Source organism: Pezoporus wallicus, unplaced genomic scaffold, assembly GCF_028554395.1.
Source record: "Pezoporus wallicus isolate ANWC-B61680 ecotype Strahan unplaced genomic scaffold, APGP_CSIRO_Pwel_v1 contig_11693, whole genome shotgun sequence".
Taxonomy (NCBI): Eukaryota; Metazoa; Chordata; class Aves; order Psittaciformes; family Psittacidae; genus Pezoporus; species Pezoporus wallicus.
This window is the reverse complement of record NW_026642504.1, coordinates 856,616-875,559: the sequence shown is the minus strand read 5'-3', so window position 1 is coordinate 875,559 and position 18,944 is coordinate 856,616. Positions and strand designations below refer to the sequence as shown.

At 49.7% G+C, this 18,944-nt stretch overlaps 1 protein-coding gene across 6 annotated transcripts in view; it reads left to right on the top strand.

Annotated features, from left to right (window-relative positions):
• The first annotated feature begins 335 nt into the window (after positions 1 to 335).
• DISP3 (dispatched RND transporter family member 3) overlaps positions 336 to 18,944 on the top strand; it is a 42,691-nt gene continuing 24,082 nt past the window's right edge. For 2 of the 6 annotated variants that reach the window (XM_057430780.1, XM_057430779.1), the window contains exon 1: positions 1,681 to 2,480. In XM_057430780.1, coding sequence (XP_057286763.1) covers positions 2,349 to 2,480 — 132 coding nt within the window. In that variant the 5' untranslated portion in view covers positions 1,681 to 2,348. Of the gene's footprint in view, positions 532 to 1,678; positions 2,481 to 7,022; positions 7,248 to 16,083; positions 16,212 to 18,944 lie in introns of those variants that run through there. The other 4 variants (XM_057430782.1, XR_008975095.1, XM_057430781.1 and 1 more) reach the window with 4 other exon arrangements.

Below are 18,944 nucleotides of genomic sequence, written 5' to 3'. Positions count from 1 at the left end.
TTTTGACATCTTTATTCCCATTTACATACTTGAAAACAAATGGCCAGGTCTGAAAAGCTTTGAGCACTCACAGATTCTGTTACACATAGTGGGAGCTTCAGGTCTGATGCTTTGGGTTGCCCAGAGAAGCTGTGGCTGCCCCATCCCTGGCAGTGTTCAAGGCCAGGCTGGACACAGGGGCTTGGAGCAAGCTGCTCTAGTGGAAGGTGTCCCTGCCCATGGCAGGGGTTGGAACTGGTTGAGCTTTAAGGTCCCTTCAACCGAACCCAAACCAGCCTGGGATTCTGTAACTCTATGAAACACAGATTTGAAAACTGGCCTTTTGGCATCAGGATTTGAACATCTTGGCTTTTCATTATTGGAATGCCCTGACTTTGCCCCACTGCGACTGCTTCTCCTTGTGGTGTATTCCTCCTTTGGGATCTTGCCTTCATCAGAAAGATGATTTCTGAAATGCATCAGGACACAAAAGGCTCTGGATGATTGCTGTCTGTGACACACAAGAGGACTGGAGACTTCGGCTACATGAAGGTCAGGCAGCTGCTGGGGCATTTCCGTCAGGGAAAACGCAGTTGAAGCTCTCAGTTAACAGCTCTCTCCATGGTGTTGGGGTGGCTCAGGGGATCGGTAATGGAATATAGCACTTTTTACCTCCGCTTTAATAGTTAACATCCTCTCTGATGAGTAATAAGTGAAGACTGGTGCCAGCTGACTGTGATTTTTGGCCTCTTCGATGTGACCTTGTGGAGCGAACTTAGTCTCTAAATGCCAGATTCAGCAGCCTTCCCTCAGTAGGAGGGAGCATTGCAGGCAAGGTGGGAGGAGGTATGTGCAGGCTGCAGGTGGCAGAGTGCAGCACTGAAGAGCTGAGTTTAGAAATCACCAGTTTAACCTTCCAGGGTCACCAAACACTGAGGTCGGAGTGTGGTGGAGGCAGCTGGTAAGAACAGGCAATAGTGGACAAATATATGGCACCCTAAAGCCCTCCCAGCACCAGGCTGCACAGAAGGGAGCAGAAGGCTAGAGGAAAGCCAAGGCAGAGATAACTGGAGTGACCTGCTCATGATCTCAGAGTGGATCCTGGAGAGCCAGGAATAGAGGAACAGAGGGGTCCTCTGGGCTGTGAGGTGCCTCAGACCATCCCCCTCTTTATAGACTGTTATTGTGTTTATACCATTAATAATGTGAAGAAAATCTATCTACAGTAAAAGTTCACTTATTATGTCCCCCCTTCTGTGTTCAACTGCTACTATCATCTGTGTGGTAGAGTCCATTCAGGGACAGCTCTTCAACTAGAGGGCAGGTAAAATGGTATTAGATGCTCTACAGGTGGATGTGAAAGAGCTGAATTTCAGAGGGGTTTCTGCAGATTCTGGGGCTCAAGGAGGGAACCAGCTCTATAGAAAAATGCAAGGGAGACACAAAGCCATAGATGAACTAGGGAATAGGAATAGGAATAAGAATAGGAATAGGAAAGGTTGAGCAGGCTTTGCCAGAGGATGACCATTAAGAACAGGGCAGCACTATCCTAGCTCATCTGTCCCTGCAGGGACACAGTGGGCACATTTCTTCTGCTGACCTTCACCTCAGAGTGGCCCATAATGTATAACCTCACCAGGAGGCACAGAATAGCCTCATCTCTGTCCCTCCACTGAGTGTCCTCTGATGAGAGCTCTGAAACAGAGGAAAGGATGTCCTGTGCAAAGTCACATAGCAAGGCAATGGCAGAGCTAGCTGGGGACAAGCCTCAGGGCTTCTCGAGTCCCTGGCCTGCATCTCCTGTGCGTTCAGTGGCACAAAGCAGCTCTGCAAATCCCACATTCATTACAATACAATAAAGCTTTGCTGCATGGGTCTGTCTGGGTTTTTTTCCACAATGTCTCTCAAACCCAAGAGTGATTTGCATTTTAAAACCACCCGTTACAGCGCAGGAAAATGCTATTCAGTAGTTCCCAGAGCTCAGGAGTGAAGATTCTCTCTCAGTTGTTCCCTCCCAGTTCTTTTGCCTAAAATATATTTTTGTCCACATTGCACATGACTTATTGCTAATGTTTATGTCATGAATATTCATGATATCCTTGGGCTTCAAGCCTCCCGTGGAAAGGCAAGCACAGGAGGCAATGGCAGCCCTGAAACTCCTACACTCCATCCATACAGCGTGGAGATGTCAGGGTGGAGGCTTGTTTGGTTAGGATGTGAGATACTAATGCAGTCTGAAAGCCTTTGGGGAATGCTGGTGAAGCTGTTAAACAGTGCAGCAAAGGCCTTTTGAACAAACAACTTCCATATAACCATAAGCTTCACTTAACTGCAAGGAAAAGGACCCCCACACAGCAGGGGTTTATAATATGCTCTGTCTCTCTTCACATCTGTTTCTTTGTCTCAGGCAATATGCACATGGGTCTGCCTTTACCAGAGAGCTTCAGGACTGGGGAAACTTCCTCCTCCTCAGAAGTGTAAGGTCGTACCTGTCAGCAATAGTGAGCTGGGTTTCCACCTGCAAATTTACACTGCTGCTTGCATCCAAAACAGCTTCCCCCTCCCATGCTGGCCTGTGCCCACTGCATGGGCCTGAGGATGCATCCTGCCCGAGCCAGAGCTGCTCCAGAGGGCAGGGTCACGCTTCCCTTTCGCTGGTGTGGCTGAAGGCTCCCAGTCTCACTGCTGTTCAGATGGTGCCATCTGGCTCTCATGAAATAGATGAGCAATGTTATCCGATAAAAGAGGGGCTGGCTGGCTGCGCGCCTTCACCTCTGTGCTCTTTGGGGAAGTGATTGTTTCTGGGTCTGGGAAATGTTTAACATAAGTTTTGAGTACTGGTGTTGCCTGAGGAAGAAACAATAGGCTGGCAGCTTGAATTCAGGTCTGACTTGGTGGGAACTAGAAGCTATTCCACTTGATCAGGTCAGGGCTGAGGTTTATAAATACAAAGCATATAGGAACAGCTGGTGATGTGGTTTTGTGGACAGAGAGGAAATATCCCTTTCCTTGATGTTCCATCAAGGAGGATGTTTGGATTAGATAAAAATGAAGAGAAAAGGTCTGAGTTCTCTGACAGGAAGACAGTAGGAAACGAAGAGCACAACTTCAAAAAGGCTGAGGGAAGTTTCTAAACAGAGCATTTTCTCCCTACTCCCAATTTTTTTCCCTCTGAAAATATGCTTTATCTGCAGCTCAGCATCCTTTAGGGATTGTCCCGTGGAGCTGAGGGGTGCTGGATGTACCAGATTCTCCTGGGGCACTTAGCTGACATTGGATGAAACAGAACCTCTCTGGCTTTGGGGGCTTTGCCCTTTCTCCCTGGGTTTCTCCATTATTTTCTCTCCACTTTATTAAGCTCACTGGTGTATTCAAACAGCCTTGCTTTGAGCCCTGGTTAGCAGCAAGCACTTGGAGAAAGCTGCTCAAATAGGAAAGCTCTGAACTTGGGCTAGATTCTGCACTCAGCTGTGTCACCATAAACCCCATTGACTCCTAAGCACCTACTCTGTAGTGACGTCTGTGTCACTAAGATCAGTCCCACTCTTTATTCATGCACCCACAACCTTGCACTCACTCATGCACAGTTTCATCCTTCAATCCAGGCACTTCTCTCCAGCAGTCAAGCACACACAGTCAGAGAATCAGAGAATCATAGAATGGTTTCGGTTGGAAAGGACCCTAAGATCATTGAGTTCCAACCCCCTGCAATGGATAGGGACACTTCACACTAGACCAGTCATTTACACTAACAGTGGCAGCCTCATATGTACTCCAGGGACACACTGGCAGGCTCTGCATGCACTCATGTGTGCGTTTCACCTTCCCCAGCCTGTCTCCCAAGCCAGCAGTGGTGTTTAATAGAAGTCCAGTGCTCAGCTGTTACCCAGCCCTCGCTGCTGTGTGGCTGGTACAACGCGAAAGGCTTTCAGGCAATCAGGCAGTAATAGACCTTGTGGAAGCTGAAAGTCCCCCAGATCAAATTTACAAGGCCTAAGAGAACCTGCCTGGCATTATTTAATGCCTTAGTAATGAGCACCTGAACAGGAAAGATTGCTTGGGTAGTTTTATTCTGCATAGATAAGCAGTCAGAATTTCAAAGAGGGACCATAAATATAAGCAAGGGGAATATCCGCTGGTGCCTGATTTTGGTGCTGAAGGCAGTCATGCTGAGGCTGTGAGGTTAGAGAGCATGAATAAAGGGGAAGATGTTTTCCTTCAGCTTCCCAACTCCAAAAGGCATCATTTAGCCAGGAATGGCTCTCGGTGCAGGGCAATCCTTTTCCTGCTTGTGACTGTGAGCCTGTACGCATGTGGCCAGGCATTTGCAAACAAGCTGCTTGCTAACGAAGACTGCAGTACAGTGCTAATGGCTCTTGGTGTCACACATGTGTTTGTGTACCTGCATGGTTAATAAGGACAACAGCAGTGTGCAGCACCTCTGTCTGTGTGCTGTTTGTGCCCGTGTGGGGTTAATAACAGCCACAGATAATGCTGATGCTTTGTGGGCACATTTGCATTGCTGGTAGAGTCTGCAATATAGCACTGAAACCTGTGTGTATGGGTATATGCAAGTCATGTGGGTACAGTTTGTATTTATGTGCATGATAGTGCTTCTTATGTGTGCAGTTGTGACCTGTGCCAGAGGAAAGCATGCTCAGTGTTGCTGATCAAAACTAGTCATGAACTATTTATTCATTTTGGCAACACATGCTGCTTTGTTGAAGCACCACTTCTGTGAGGCCTGAGGGAGGGGAATGATGGCAGGCAGGGGCTGATGTCCTCTGAACACAGAGGGGCATGGAAGGAAATGTTAAGCCAGGTATGAAGACTTCCACTGTGCATCATCCTGCCTCTCTCATCCCCAAATAACTTGAAATCTTTTCTTTCTTTCTAATGCAGAACAAAAAGAGCCTGAAATCACAGAAATATCCATAGAGTGGGGCTGTCAACCCTCCCATCCAGGTGAGCTATTCTATTACAGGGCTTTCTGAGCACTGTACAGACCCCTATATGTTCATGGAGTGACATTTAGCAGCTGAATGTGGCAGAGTGTCTCTGTATTGACAGGAAAAGGCATATTTTTACTGTATATGCTTTAGGTGCAACACAGCAAGAGAAACTTCTAGTGCGATTAAGGGCTAGCATAGCTCCGAGGTGTGTGTGTGATGAAGGAAGCTGTTGTGTGCATTTACACTGTCAGAAAACCATGTACAAGTCTTAGGAGCTACAGCTGTCAAGCTGATGTACTTGTGCCCGTGGAGAGGAGACGGACACGGCTGGTCCGTGTGTCAGCATCACTTTGTGTCTGCCTGCCCGGGTGAGCATTGCAGGGCTTGGAGCACAGTGTGCTTGTGTGAAGAGGGGAGCAAGGGGGTCGAGGGGGGCTCACCTACACCTGTCTGTGCCCGGAGGGCTATCGGGAACACTGCCAAGGGGAATCCTGTTATGTGTGAGCGCTCATCGCAGCGCTGAAGGGTAACTCCCTGCAGGTTGCTGGGCTCTGCTGTGTGATGGATTGAGCACTGCTGCTCTTCACATCAGCGTGGGCTCCGCTCGCACCACCGGCCAAGTTGGGAAAAGCCATTTTGCTGTTTACTGAACAGTTGCAGCTTTCAAGCAAATTGTTTCCCCCTTCACCACCACCTTCCCTGCGGAAACCTCCCTCACTGGCACAAACGCACAGAGCAATTTTACTTCAGGAGCCTCATTAAATTTGCATTCCTTGGAGCCCCACAAGGAAGATGATGGTCTGGCTTTGTCTGCCTGGCTTCCTGTGCACTTTGGTTGATGCATCAGAAGGGGCATGATGCCTCTGACACTGCCACCTGCCTGGCCAGACTGAGGTGATGGGCTGGTTTTACTGCACTGCTCTCTTATTTCTTGCTGACTTGACAAATCTAACCAAAACTGGGGGTTGAGAGGTATTTTTCCTAGACACCATCAACACTCAATAAGTGAGAATACTGCACAGAACACGCTCAGGTCACCTCTGTAATGTAGCCTGAATAAAAGCCCTTCCCATCAGGTAGTTCTGCAATTTACTCACATAATCCTGCTCTTACAGGAGTCCCCATTGTAGTAGCAGGTCACGCCAGTAAACAGGCAAAGGAGGGGTGGGGGGGATGTTGTTCTCTTCCTGCCTCCTAAACCGGAGTGAGTCACAGATGAGCACACAGTAAGTAAATGCAAGACTGCTGTATGCAGCATAGTCGTTAGAGACCTTATGCCAACACAAAGCCCCTGTACTCTGGGATGTCTTTATCATAAATAGGACTCTTTAGGCTCCTGAAAGCCAACGCAAGGTCGACAGATACCTGGCTGCATAAGGATGTTTTCTCTGCCACCCTAGTAAATAAGCCTTTGCCACCTCCCATTTAATGACTCGACTTAATCCAGAGCTTGCTGCTGCACACCTCTGCCGCTGAATGCATGGAGCTGTCTCTCCCATATGGAGCGTTAATCTAACGGCGAGAGCACCAGCAAGGAAACCAGATGAGTCCTTCCAGAGCTCTGGCTCCTGGCATGGGGTGCACGCAGCTGCTGCAAAAGTTTCTGGCAGCTTCTGTTCCAAGATCCGCCCGGTTCCGGAGAGGGGGTGATGGTGCTGCCAACCCTGGCAGGGCCGGATTCCCGCAGCCTGTGCTCCGGGGCTTCTTACACCGGGAATTGCCTCCCCTCTGTCTCACACCCCTGTGAGCCAAAGGCTCCCTGAAGGCGGGCAGGGCAATCCCGGCTGCACCCGCAGCTCCTGCCCGCTCCCATAAGTAGCAGCACAGGGAGGGCACGCACCGGGCATTGTGTGTGTGTTCCCCCCCCCCCCCGGTCCCCGCCGTCCTTCCGCTGGGGGCCGGGCCCGGCGCTGCCGTACCGGAGCCGTTTCCCAGCGGCGCCGCACCGGGGGCCGGCGCGGGCGGGGGCCGCGCACGGGGCAGGGTTTATAGCGCGGCCGCAGCGCCGCCCGCAGCCCGCCGGGGCGGCACCGGGCAGCGGCCGGAGCTCGGCACCGCTCCGAGGCGCAGCGGCGGGGGGTACCGGTTGCCCTCCCCTCCTTTCCCTCCCCGGGGGCCGGCGGGCCGGGCTTGCAGGCGGCGGAGCGGCGTTAAAAGGCGGTGGCGGAGGAGGAAGAGGAGGAGGGGGCTCACGGCGGCGGGGCCGGGTGAAGGCTGCGGGGACCGGGACCAGTGCGCGGCGCTGCTGGGCGGGCATCGGCATCGCGGAACCGGCCCTGCCCCGGCATCGCTGCGAGCCCGCGGCTGCGGGCGGAGGTGAGTGATGCGCTGCGCTGCCCGCGGTATAGGGGTGCGGAGGGACCCGTGGGGCTCCGGGTCCCGCTGCTGGAGGCGATGGTTGGAGGAGATCCCAGGTTGCGATCGCTCTTTTCACCCCGCTCCAGTGGATACTTCTTTTGTTAAGCCCTCTGCTTACCTCTCCCCCTTGTTTTTCGATGCTGCGGGTGCAGCAGCTCGGTCCCTCCGCTGCGTGTTCAGCCAACTCTCCCTGGAAGCTCTGGAGAGTTCATGAATATGCACGGAGGAGAGAGCGTTTCCCGGGAGGCTGCCTCTATAATAAGCTGGTGGAGCTGTGCCTGCAGCTCAAGGGAAGTTGGGTACCAGTTGGGTCTCCGATCTCCCTGGGCTTAGCCTGCCGCCCTGGGGAGCTGAAGAGCCAGAAGTCTCATTGCTCCGGGATGTTAGTAGTCCAGTCAGGCAGGATCCTCATCTCTGGTAGCAGCTGGTGTCAGATCTTTGTCTAGGGGGTGTAAAGAGAATCATGTACCTTGCACATGTGAGGTAACCTTCCTGTGTCATGCTGGCTGGTGTGGAAATGGACTTTGCCTGCCTAAAATCCCCGGGGTCACTTAGTAAGGGCACTCTATTGCTTAGCAACAGTCCAGACTGCAGCCCAGTCCTTGGCCCTTGCTATTCCAGGTGGTCTCCAAAGACATAACAGCGAAACAGCCTGTGTCCTGGCAAAAGGGACCCTTTCATGTGCTTTGCTATTTGATGAGCAAATCAATAGCAGGGCTGGTTCCACTGCCCCGGTGTTTGAAAGCACTTGAGAAGGGTGGGGGCTGAGTAGAACTGAAACCTTTTGGAGCAGATAGAGTGGGATGACAGTGGCAGGTCCCTCACAGGTGTGTGTGTAGCACCTTGCTGCTGCCTGCTGTGGCACTTTGCACCTCTGTGTTGTGCCTGGGCACAGCAGTGTGCTGGTTAGCAGCCTTGGCTTATGTGATTATTAGGAGAGTGCTTTGACAGATGTGCTGAGTCTATTGGGTTTAATGTCATACACAAGTGAATGAGTCCCTTTAAAACAAAGCTGATGCATGCCCTCTTTGTGGCTGCAAGACACAAGTTAAGTGGGGTGAGGACTTGTGTATTGGAAAAGAAGTACTTGTGCAATTCAAATGACAGAATAAACACAAAAGCCACATGCTGGTGCGCGCAAAATCTGTTACCCTAAAAAAGCTCAGGTTTTTAAAAGCAGTTTGCCCATGAAAATTTGGGTGAGCTTTTGAAATGAGCTTTCTATCCTCACCTGTAAAACTTTGCTGGGGAACAATGTTTGTCCTTCTTGTGGAGTGTTGATAAAGGTATTATCCACAGCATTGCCTTCCTTTGATTGCTCTTTTAGGCGGTGTGTCTAGATGGAAACCTAGCAACACAATAACTGTATTGAAGGGAGATGTTTCAATAGCTACTCTTCTTTTATCACACTGGATGCATCTTCAGAGGTTAGGCTCATCAAGCCGAGCTCTTTACCTCTTTGGAGCCTTATAGTTTGATTCTGTAAGCCTGGAATAAGACAGGCCTGAGCTAGTGGAGAAAAAACCAACAAAGATTGAATGGAAATGCTTCATAGGATAAATAATCCATTCCTCCTTTCTTCCTGCTGCCCCTGCAAATACCTGCTGTATTCCCATGGGGAAAACACTACAGAATGCTTGTCTAATAGAAAAATGGATTGTAGGGGAAACCAGCCCTCAGCGTTTTCACCAGGACACAGGGAAAAGCTAAAGGGCAAATGGCCCTGAGCAATGTGTAAGTGTATAATAGGTGAGAGCCACACTGGTGTTTGGGAAGTAGATCAGCATCATTCCAGTCACCCACTGTGGTGAAGACTGTGATTCAATTTCTGCAACAGATAGAGCCAAATTCGTCCTCAGGCATGGAAATAAACCCACCACCTGAAGTCACTCTGTGCAGCTTTACCTCCTGGCTGTATTCTGGTGTTCTGAGCTATGTTGGCAGATACCCTGATTGTACATGCTGTCTCTTCACAACAGTGGAGTAAGGTACTTACAGGGAGTCGATGTGACAGTGTCTGAGTGGCTCTGTGTAATCTGGGGGCACAGAACTGAGGGATTTCACACTGGTGAAATCTCTGTTAATTTTCAGGTGTTTGGGGAGGATGCAGTTGCTGGGTGCTCAAACGTCTCCCAAGCCCTTGTACTTGAATCTTGCGCTTGAAAAATGAATTAAACATCACCAATGCCTTTGTCAGGCCAAGAGGGAAAGTGGTGAAGTTACAGGAGATCTTTGACCACTTCTGTGTGTGTTGTTTCTGAGCTGTTAATGAGAAGTGTTTGTAACGGGCTGTATTGTGCAGGAGGATAGCTGCCTCGGGTGTGTCTATGTGTATGTAACTGTATGGCACGAGTGTGATGGGATGTGTGCATTTTAGTGTGGCCCTCGGGTGGGGTATGCATGCAGTGTTAATGTTTTGCACCCAGAAATCCACAGCACATGAAATCCTCTTGTGATGCCAGTGCTCTGACAGAAGTGCTGCTTATACAAAGACTTGCCTGTTGGGTACAAGTGTTTAGTAAGGAAGCTTGACTGAAATGGAGAGGGACAGGAGTTCATGCCCTGCCGGTGTATGGGAAATCTGGATACGTTGTGACTTCTATTTCTGAAGTTTGAGCAGGTCCTGCTGTGGGTCCCCGGGTCTCAGGGTGATGCTGCCGTGGTCTGTGCATGCCAACAGGCAGTAAATCCTGACAAGACTCTCTTCAGCAGGAAGCATTTAGCATAGAGTTGATTTAATCCTGTAATCTTACCAAGCACTGACAGAAGTGAGAACTGAACAGATTAATTCATTCTCAAGACTCAAACCCCATTATATTTCCCAGTGTAGTGCACAAGATTTCACTTTTCACTTACCTCATTGGCCTGGGGGTTTTTATTCACTCTGTTTAAAAGCAGCCAACTATAGATTTGGGCTCAGTGGTGAAAGGTGCTCTGTGTTCAGCTCTCCTATGGTGTGAGTTGATCTGTTGAAGCAGCCTCAGGGGGTTTCAGATCAGAGCCAATAATGCGGTCTGTGGGTTGGGTAACTGGGAGTTGCAAGGTTGACAGAGGAAGGAGTTGCTGTAAGTGTGGGTACTGGTTACCTCCTTGGTGACAAGCAGTCCCATTTACTTTGTTCCTTTGTGCCAGGCAGGAGGAGTGGAACATGTCCTTTGCCTTCCTCCTGTCCACACACCTCCCTGTTTGTATACAGAGAGATAAAGCAGTCCTCACAAAGTGTGTGTGCAAGCTGCCGTTGGGCTCTGTGAATGCATGGCCAGGGGCAGAGGACTATGTTTCCAGAGCTTGTGATGGAGTTGAACAATGAGATATTAGTTTCTAGCACTGCCTTATGTCTCCCCTGTGATAGCACGGAACAGCCTATCTCTTTAAATGATTGATTTCACACAGATTTACTGGAGTTCATTCATCTCGGTGTAGTTTTACCAGGGTGAGTTTTCCTGAGGTCTTTCCTAAGGGCTGGATCCTGCCTCCTTGCCTCTGGCACAGGAGCACCTTGTTTCATTAATAGCTCTGCTGCATTCAGTGAGACTGGTTAAAGAGTAAGGTGCTGTGGTGCCTGTGATTCAGACTAATGCAAGTCAATTTAAAGGACAGATTAAGCACAGTGTGAGTATGGATTGCAGTGTCTGGTCCTTAATGAATAATTCAGGAACATGGAGCAGCCAACGTAAGAGTGAAGTGCTTAATCCAGATCTGAGGTCAGCAGAACACTTTCCGTTGACCCCAGTCCAGAGTATGCTTCAGCATGGGTTTAACTGGGAGGTTGTAAATTGTCCCATTGATGGCAATGTGCTTCAGGCATGGGTTACAACAACTGTATGAATTAGCACCTAGTAGGATGTTATTTACAACCCTCTTGCCTAGTCACACTGCAGCAGCAGCTCTTGTTTGATGCTGTGGGTCTGCAGTAACTGTGGAACCCTGTTCTTCCACAGGGATTTACTTCCCATAAAGGTAGAGCTCAGTGCTAGTCATGAGCAGTGCTGAGGTTTTGATGATAGCAGCACCATTGCCTTGGAAGGGCAGAGCATCTCCTTTCCTGTTGTAACTCTGGAACTATAAAACCTTCAGTGAAACCTCTGCCCTTGCTGTCACCCTGTGGATCCTGGCAGTGCAATGGGCTTTGCTGGCCGTGGGCAGCCAGGTAGGTCCATTGCAGAGCACCCCACACATAAGCTGTCTCCTGCCCTGGAATAAGAGCTTTGCAGATACTTGGTCCTTTTTCTCTCTGTTGAGTTATCTTTGCTTGCTGGGAGAAGAGGTTTGGGGAACAAGGCTGGGATACTTTCCCTGCCATCTGCCTTAAGGCAGCAGGCTTGAAAGTTGGCACAGTTAGTTCCTGATCTTTGCCAAGCTCTGTTAATAGGGAACAGCTCCTCCTGAATAGGAGACAGTTCATGTTACATAAATAGTGGAGCAGGGGGAGAAGCCAATGTGTTTGCAGGGGGTGAGAGACATACTGGCAGTTGTCTGGTTCTTAAACTGCTGCTGCTGCTTTATGGGGGAGAATCATTCTGCTCCCTGGACTTTATGGTGTGGGTGCTATTGCTCCTGGGGGTGGTGCCACAGCTGTGATCTCACTGTGTAAATGCAGTCACATCAGTGAAGTCACGTTGGATTTGTTCCTGGGAGTGTGAGCCCAGGATCTACCTGCTAAGGTGACTCATGAGCAAGCTTGTATGGACTTCAGGGCATCCTGTCTGATGCTGCCACAGATTTTCTTCCCATCTTTTTGCATAGCAGAGATGCCTTTGACTTGAACACAGAGCAGGGTTCTGGGAGATCCCGTTTTACTCTGAGCTCACCTGGCTGGCTGATGTTGGGCCAGCAAGTCACAGAGGCTGTTTCTTCATCTCTCTGTGGTGATATCTATCTAATAAATAATAACAATGCCCTACGTTAAATTGGCATTTTCATTCCCAGGATTATTTGGCTCAACACATTCTTTCACAGCCTGTTTACAAAAACATATTGTAGGGTCCATGTTTCCCCCTGTCTTCCTGTGTTCTTAAAGGATCTGTGTTTGCAAACCAATAGCAGAGAAGGAAATTCATGGGTTAGCATAGCAGGCCTCTGCTGGGTATTCAATCCTTTACACTTTCTAACATTGAGCACGGGAGAAGCTGGGGCATCTGGTAACCAAAGCAGAGGATTGGGAAGAGTTGGGTCCTGTTGTTGCTCTGACTTTGAGCAGGTCTGGAAGGTTCCTTAGCAAAGATGACTCGGGGGTTTGGATGCCTCAGTTTCTGGACACCCGGTTTGTGCCACTGCACTAACTGGAGTTGTGGGTACCACTGCTGCTCCTCCCCACAGGGCAGCTAACCGACGTTAGCTGTAGCTTGCGTGGTCTGTATTTAGCTTCTGTCAAAATCAGCAAAAGTAATGGCTGAGTTCCAGCAGAGCTGGAGTTAGAACGTGGAGCTTGCTTAATTCATTTGTAAACTTGCATGTAATCCGACCTATTTCCCTAGAGGAAGAAGGGAATTGGATCTGATACGTGTTTGCAAAGGGTTTATGCAGTCTCTGATAGGAGCTGATATGATGCACAAATGCAAAGTGCTTTCTACTCCTAGGGGGATGTGCTGCTATATGTTGACTTGTTTCTTGGCTCTGTTTTACACCCAGGAGCAGAGAATGAATTGCTTTTGAGTGCTGTATTAAGGTCTGCAGAGACAATTTGATAAAAAACCAACCCAAAACAAGACCTAATCCTTTCTACTGCTTGGGGTACTGCAGAGCACGCAGCACACTTGATGCCATGAATGGAATCGTTTGTCTTTTTGTTCTTCCTTTTAAGAAGGAAAATGAATTCCTGAAAAAGAAGGGGCTGCAAACTCAGGTTTGAACTGGAGCCCAATGGGGCTTTTCAGACATGCCTGAGAAGCCCAAAGCAGTCCTGGCTCCTGCTTGCAAATCAAACCTGGCCAAAGCCTCTCTCTTCGTATTTCCTCTGCCACCTCTCCCCTCGCACACCCTCCCACTTGCTCTCCAGCTAACAACTCATGCGCCAAGTCTAATCTCCAAGCCAATTTTTATGGCTGAGTTGAGATGGGGAGGTGGACAGGCCCACAAGAGCATGAAAGTGACTCAATAAAACACTGGGCTTCATTTAAACCAAGGGCTGTAAGTCTCTACAAGATAGACAAACAGCTCGTTTCGAAAGCTAAATCTGTCTCGCTGGAAAGCTTGGGCTAGTTCTTGAGCCATGCAGAAAGCTGCTCCTTCTGGTGCTTCCTGCCAGCAGGTCCAAACTCCATGCACTGCAAGCTGTGGTTCTTCAGGACCCATTCAGCACTTGTCAGTACCTTGGATTCACCTGAGTGTCAAATCTATGGCTATGCTTTTAAACAGAATGTCTTGGAATCTGGTGTATACCCTTTGAGCCATCTTGTTTTCCACATCTAAACTGAATTTTGCTTCCAAGGCCACCCCTTCTCTTTCTCCCTATTCTAATCCTTCCATCTCAGCTCTGTCACTTGACATGGGGCTCTTTGAGACAGGCAGTAAATGGACAAATGACCCTTGGCATTCTGTGGTCCACTTTGCTTTTGTCACTGATGTCAATATTCTTGTGCACAGCGCATGGTAGAAATGCTGCAGCATCGTAGGGAGCTATAAAGCACCAGCCTGTAACAACTGAAAACAAGATAGATCAGCAGGTAAATGTTTCATCCCCTGTGGCACTGCTCAAACTGAAGGAAAGAACCTTCATTCCTATAAATCTGCTACATGGAACCAATTCCTTGGTGAAAGTCACTGCAGAGTTCATAGTGGTGTAGTAAAGGGTTTGACCTTATTTAGATGCCGGTAACAAAGACCTGTGCTGTAAGTAGCAGGGACAGATTAAGTTAAGACTGTGGTGACATTTCCTTTCCAGACCTCTTGGTGTTTCTTGTATTTCTGATGTGCTGTGGGGGAGATTGCTCCTCCTGCATCCAAATCTTGGCACATATGCAGCTAAATTCATTCCTGCATGTACAGCACCTGCCTACATTCCCATCTATTTGGTTCTGTTGTGGATCATGGTACTGCTTGCACTTCCAGTCATTTGGGATGTGCCTGCGGTGAGTTTGCTCCCTTCCTCGGCCAGCTGGGCCTGGTTTCCAGAGGGCCAGACCCAGTTCCACTTCAGCATGGGGCAGTGGAGGGAGTCCCTTTGAAAACCAGTTTACAGATGTCTATGCAACACCAGCCTGTGTTTGCTTGGGGGGGGGGGGAGGCTTTGGGACAAAGCTTGTTGTGAAAGGATGCAAGATGGGGTCTTGGACTCCAGAATATGAGAGCAGTTCAGAAGCAGCTGATGTGATTTGCCCCAGGAAAGCTAGAAAAACTAATTGCAGCACCACAAATGCTTCCTTTGGGTTTGTGTTTTAAGTGCAGGACTCGGTCCTACAGTTAGCACAAGCAGAATCCCAGCCTGTGACTGCCTGGCTGAAAGCGTGGGATTCGGTAAGGAGCTGGGAACAATTGCATGGAATGCTTTGATTCTGTGCCAAACGGCAGTCCCTTAGCATCCTTTGGGTTTGATGATTGCCGTTCAGGAGCTGGGGAGCTCCTGCAGCTTGCATGGCTTTGGTGGTAGAAGGCAAATAGGAACAAGGGTGGTGCCTGCCTCTTCCTGAAGTGCTCTTGTGCTAGGCTTACATCATGCTTCTCCCAGTCTGTACTGGGAGGGAAGAGAGAGGAGACCGTTGCTGTTTCAGCTCAGTCCTGATGGCCTAAAGCTGTATCCTATAGACATGGCTTCACTGGCAGCTTCTGGCTGCCACCAGCACCATTTCCTTCCCTTGCACAGGGACTAACAGGAACCAGCTCTTCGTGTCTTGTCTGTACTAGGAAGCATCCTGGGCTCTCCCTGAGATTAATGTGTCATTAAAGCCTGTTTGCTTATTCTGAGCCTCTGCCCCCTCCTCTGCTACCGGTCTGCAGGACTGTGCTCATCGAGCTGTGGGAACATTTAATGCGAGTTTCTGCATGGTTGGTGCAGCTGGCAGTAAGCTTTTGAGTCCTTTTTCTGGCAGGGGATCTGCTGACGTGCTGCTCAGGCACTGAGGCATCTTGTCTCCATGTCCTCCTCTTCCTATCAGGAGGCTTTTCTTCTGTTGTGGAAACCCTTGTGTGCAGCCAGGTCCTGCACTGGGGCACTCAGCAGTGGCACTGGAAGCTCTCTAGCCTCTGGGTTTTACACCTCCGCTTCCAGGTTCCTCGCTGATCCTGGGAAGAGGAAAAAGCACTGCTAATTAATGTAGTTCCAGAAGCTCCAGGTTTTCATGGGAGAGCAGCTAGCTGCATCTGTTTTGGAGAGAGAAGTGTGGGAGGTAAGGCAGATAAACCTGCTGAGATCCCGCTTTGTAGGCTGTTGAGAGCCAGCTACCTACAGGCTGCTGCATGAGTCCCTCCTCATCCAGCAGTGAGTTTTCCATGGGTGACAATAGAGCATGGATTGCTGCAGTCATTCCCACTCAGCTGTAGTGACTGTCAGGATGAATTCACCCCAGAATTCAGCCCCTCACATTCTCAGAAATAAGAGGCCATGTTATACCACAGCTCGGTGCATGGATGACCTTGGGTTTTGTCTTCTGCTCCCTCATGTATGGGAGGACTACAGCATCACCTATTCCTCTTTCATGCTGGCATCTGAGAAGCCCTACTGAAGAAGTCAGCATGCCTGAAGTGCTGTGGGAGCTGTGTCCCCACCACAGATCGCAGTCCTCGCAGCCTTCCTGTTGTGAATGTGGCTTTTTCTGATGTCAGTTACAACAGCAAAAAGGCAGGACGTTTCGATCCATCAGGTGGGTGCTTGGTGGCACCTGGAGTCAGACACTGACACACGTGCAGATGGGACTTCCTACCTGTACCTCTTTCTCCTGGAAAGCCAGAGCATCATGACCAGAGCTGGCCAAACAGGCCCTTGAGGTGAAGGGGAGCACTTGCAACGTGTTCTTTTAATGCTCTTAATGCTGGACTGGCAAGAAGTGGAAATGAAAGAGCTGCCTGTGCTATAGTTGGTAAAAGAAGGACTGGCACCACAGCCTTGGCATCCCTGCATTACCTTTCATGTTGCTGCCCAGGCGACCACAACCAGCAATGTCCCTTAGCACATAACTGCTGCTGAGGCTGCTGGCAAGAAAGCAGCTCCCATGCATGGCGAGGAAGAGGTTGCCCTCCTCCTTCTCAGTAATGACCTGGCAGCTTATGGGGGGGCTCTGGAGAGGGGCCTTGGGGAGAGGGTGTTTTGGTTAGTCCCAGCAGCACAGTGAACACACACAGGCAGGCTATTGCTGGGAAGCTGCAGATGGAGGAGGGTGCACAGCCAGCCCTTGTCTTCACACTTCCTCCTGCTGCCAGGAGCAGATGTGGGGAGCAGGGCCAGAGCTGGGATCATCCATCTGAGCACAGAGTGGTACCAGTGCTCACGGTGACAAAAACTGGGGGGCCTGAGCATGGGGTGCAATAATAAGTGATTGACAGTGGGACTTGGCTTCTAAGGCTGACGATGATGTGGGAAGCTGGAGCTGATCTATAAAAGAGCAGCACACAAGCCTTGGGGATGGCAGTTTATTCCAAGGGCTTGGGAACTGGTGAATCCTCTCTGTGGTCTGAGATTCCTTCCTGGAGTGAGTGACGCTTCTTGAGATAACCCAAGACCCTGGTTTGTGTCAGCCATCAGTATTTAATGTTCTGGGAAGGCTTTGCTGTGAGCACAGCGTTCTGGGTGTGTGGAAATCACCACACTTGTAAGAAGCTTGTTGTCTTGGGCTGCTGGTGGCACACAGGGTGCTTTTGAAACCATATCAAGGCACCCAAGGGCATGCAGCCAATGCAGAAGCCAGCCCTTTGCTTGGAAACAGTAAGTGGCTGGGGCTCAGACAAAGTCCAAGTCATTTCTGTAGTGCTTAGGTAAGTCATTTGTGAAGCAAATCAGAGGCTCAGTGTGCAGAAACACATGCCACAGCCCTGAGTGACAGCGGGGCCCTATCATCAGCATAAGCAAGTAGCTCAAGTGGTAAACATGGCACAAGGCTGCAAGGCACGTTTCGGGAGATTGTAACCCAGAAGCTGTTTTCTGACAGCTACAATCATCCGTTACAATAACCACAAGCAAATTATTTTATCAGGAAATGAATTTTCTTTGGCAATGGTGTGCATGTTAGTGAGGTTCTCGTATAGGTTTAGCTCTGCAGCAGTCCTGGGCAGGCAGGGCACCAAACGCGCATGGTTTGATGGCAGCAAATCCTGGTGACCTTTCTCTTTGAAAAGTGCCAGTTTCAATACTCTGAAGCAAGTAGTTTGGGGCAATTCCTTGTGAGCTTTTGGATTGGATTTTAAAATCTCTCGGGATACAGATTCTCTTGGAATCACTTGGGAAGTAGCATCCTAGGACAGAGCTCACAGGTGGTACCTGCTGGAGCCGTGGTGAGGCTGCCTCAGTGTCCCGTGGTGCCATATGAAGATCTCCCCCTGATCCAAGGCTGTGGGATCACTGTTTTGTCCTAGTTAAGGAACCATTCAGGAAAGCCGTGGTGTTAAAATAGGAAACTTGGATGGCTGAGCTGGTTCTTATCTGCAGGCATCTTACTCCTGGCAAGCACAGGAAAGACGCTTTTGCTCTACTCTTTGCTTTTGCTGTACATCCTTGTGTGTATCACAGCTGTGTGGTTTCCTCATTCTTCTGTCCACTTTCTTCTTGCTCTGCTCTGTGTTCAGGTAGTGGCTTCTGACATAGCAAAGCAACACCTCTTAAACCAGTCTCTCCCTTTTCCCTCTATACTGGTCTTGCAGGCCCTTTCCTCAGTGTGTTCCTTGTCCACAAGACCGGCTTAGAGGTAAAGAGAGATGGGGGAGCTGATGGTCCTTGATGTCCCAGGTACTGGCATGCATGTCACTGGTTAACATCAGTTGTCTGATGTTGGCTCTCGCTGCGGATGCCCCTTACCAGCGCAGAGGTTATATTGCTGTTTCACCTCAGGTCATGGTGCCAGAACAAAGTGGAATTCGCAGTTTCTTAGGCACAGCCCCACCTGTGCCGTTCTGTGCACTCTGAGAAATGGGGCATCCTGTGTGTCAAACGAGGCACCCAAAATAAGTGTCTGTTTTTCTTCCTCCTTCTGAGCCGCTGCATCTGTCAGATGCAGACTACACCACCCCCTCCTTCTCCTAGAGATGCCAGGAGAGGATTCAGTTCCGTCCTGTTTGCTCAGCCCTCAGACTCTGTCCTGACAGGCAGTGTTGGAAATGAATAATTCTGCCTCTGAGCCAGAGCACGAGCGGCGTGCAGGAAATGAGCCATGAGACCACACACCGAACACTGAGGAGACAGCAAGGTGGCAAACAGCTCCTGGGTTCAGGGAGCATCAGCCCTGGCGGAGGCCACAGTCCTTGCCTTGTGACACCGGGCTTGGAAGCCAACTGCACTGCAAAGCATTTGCAGAACGGGGGCAAACTGAGGGTGCTGTGTCAGCATCCATCCATCCTGGATTGGGCATTTCCTGACTGGTGAGTGCTTGACTTTGCAGCTAATCTTTCCACGCTGGTTTTGACATGCAGTTATGAGTAGATCTAATCAGTGCTTGTCAGACACCTGGAGTGGCAGGCAGGAGAGATCCTTGATGTAGGCTGAGAGAGCTCCATTTGTCCGTTCTGAAAGCA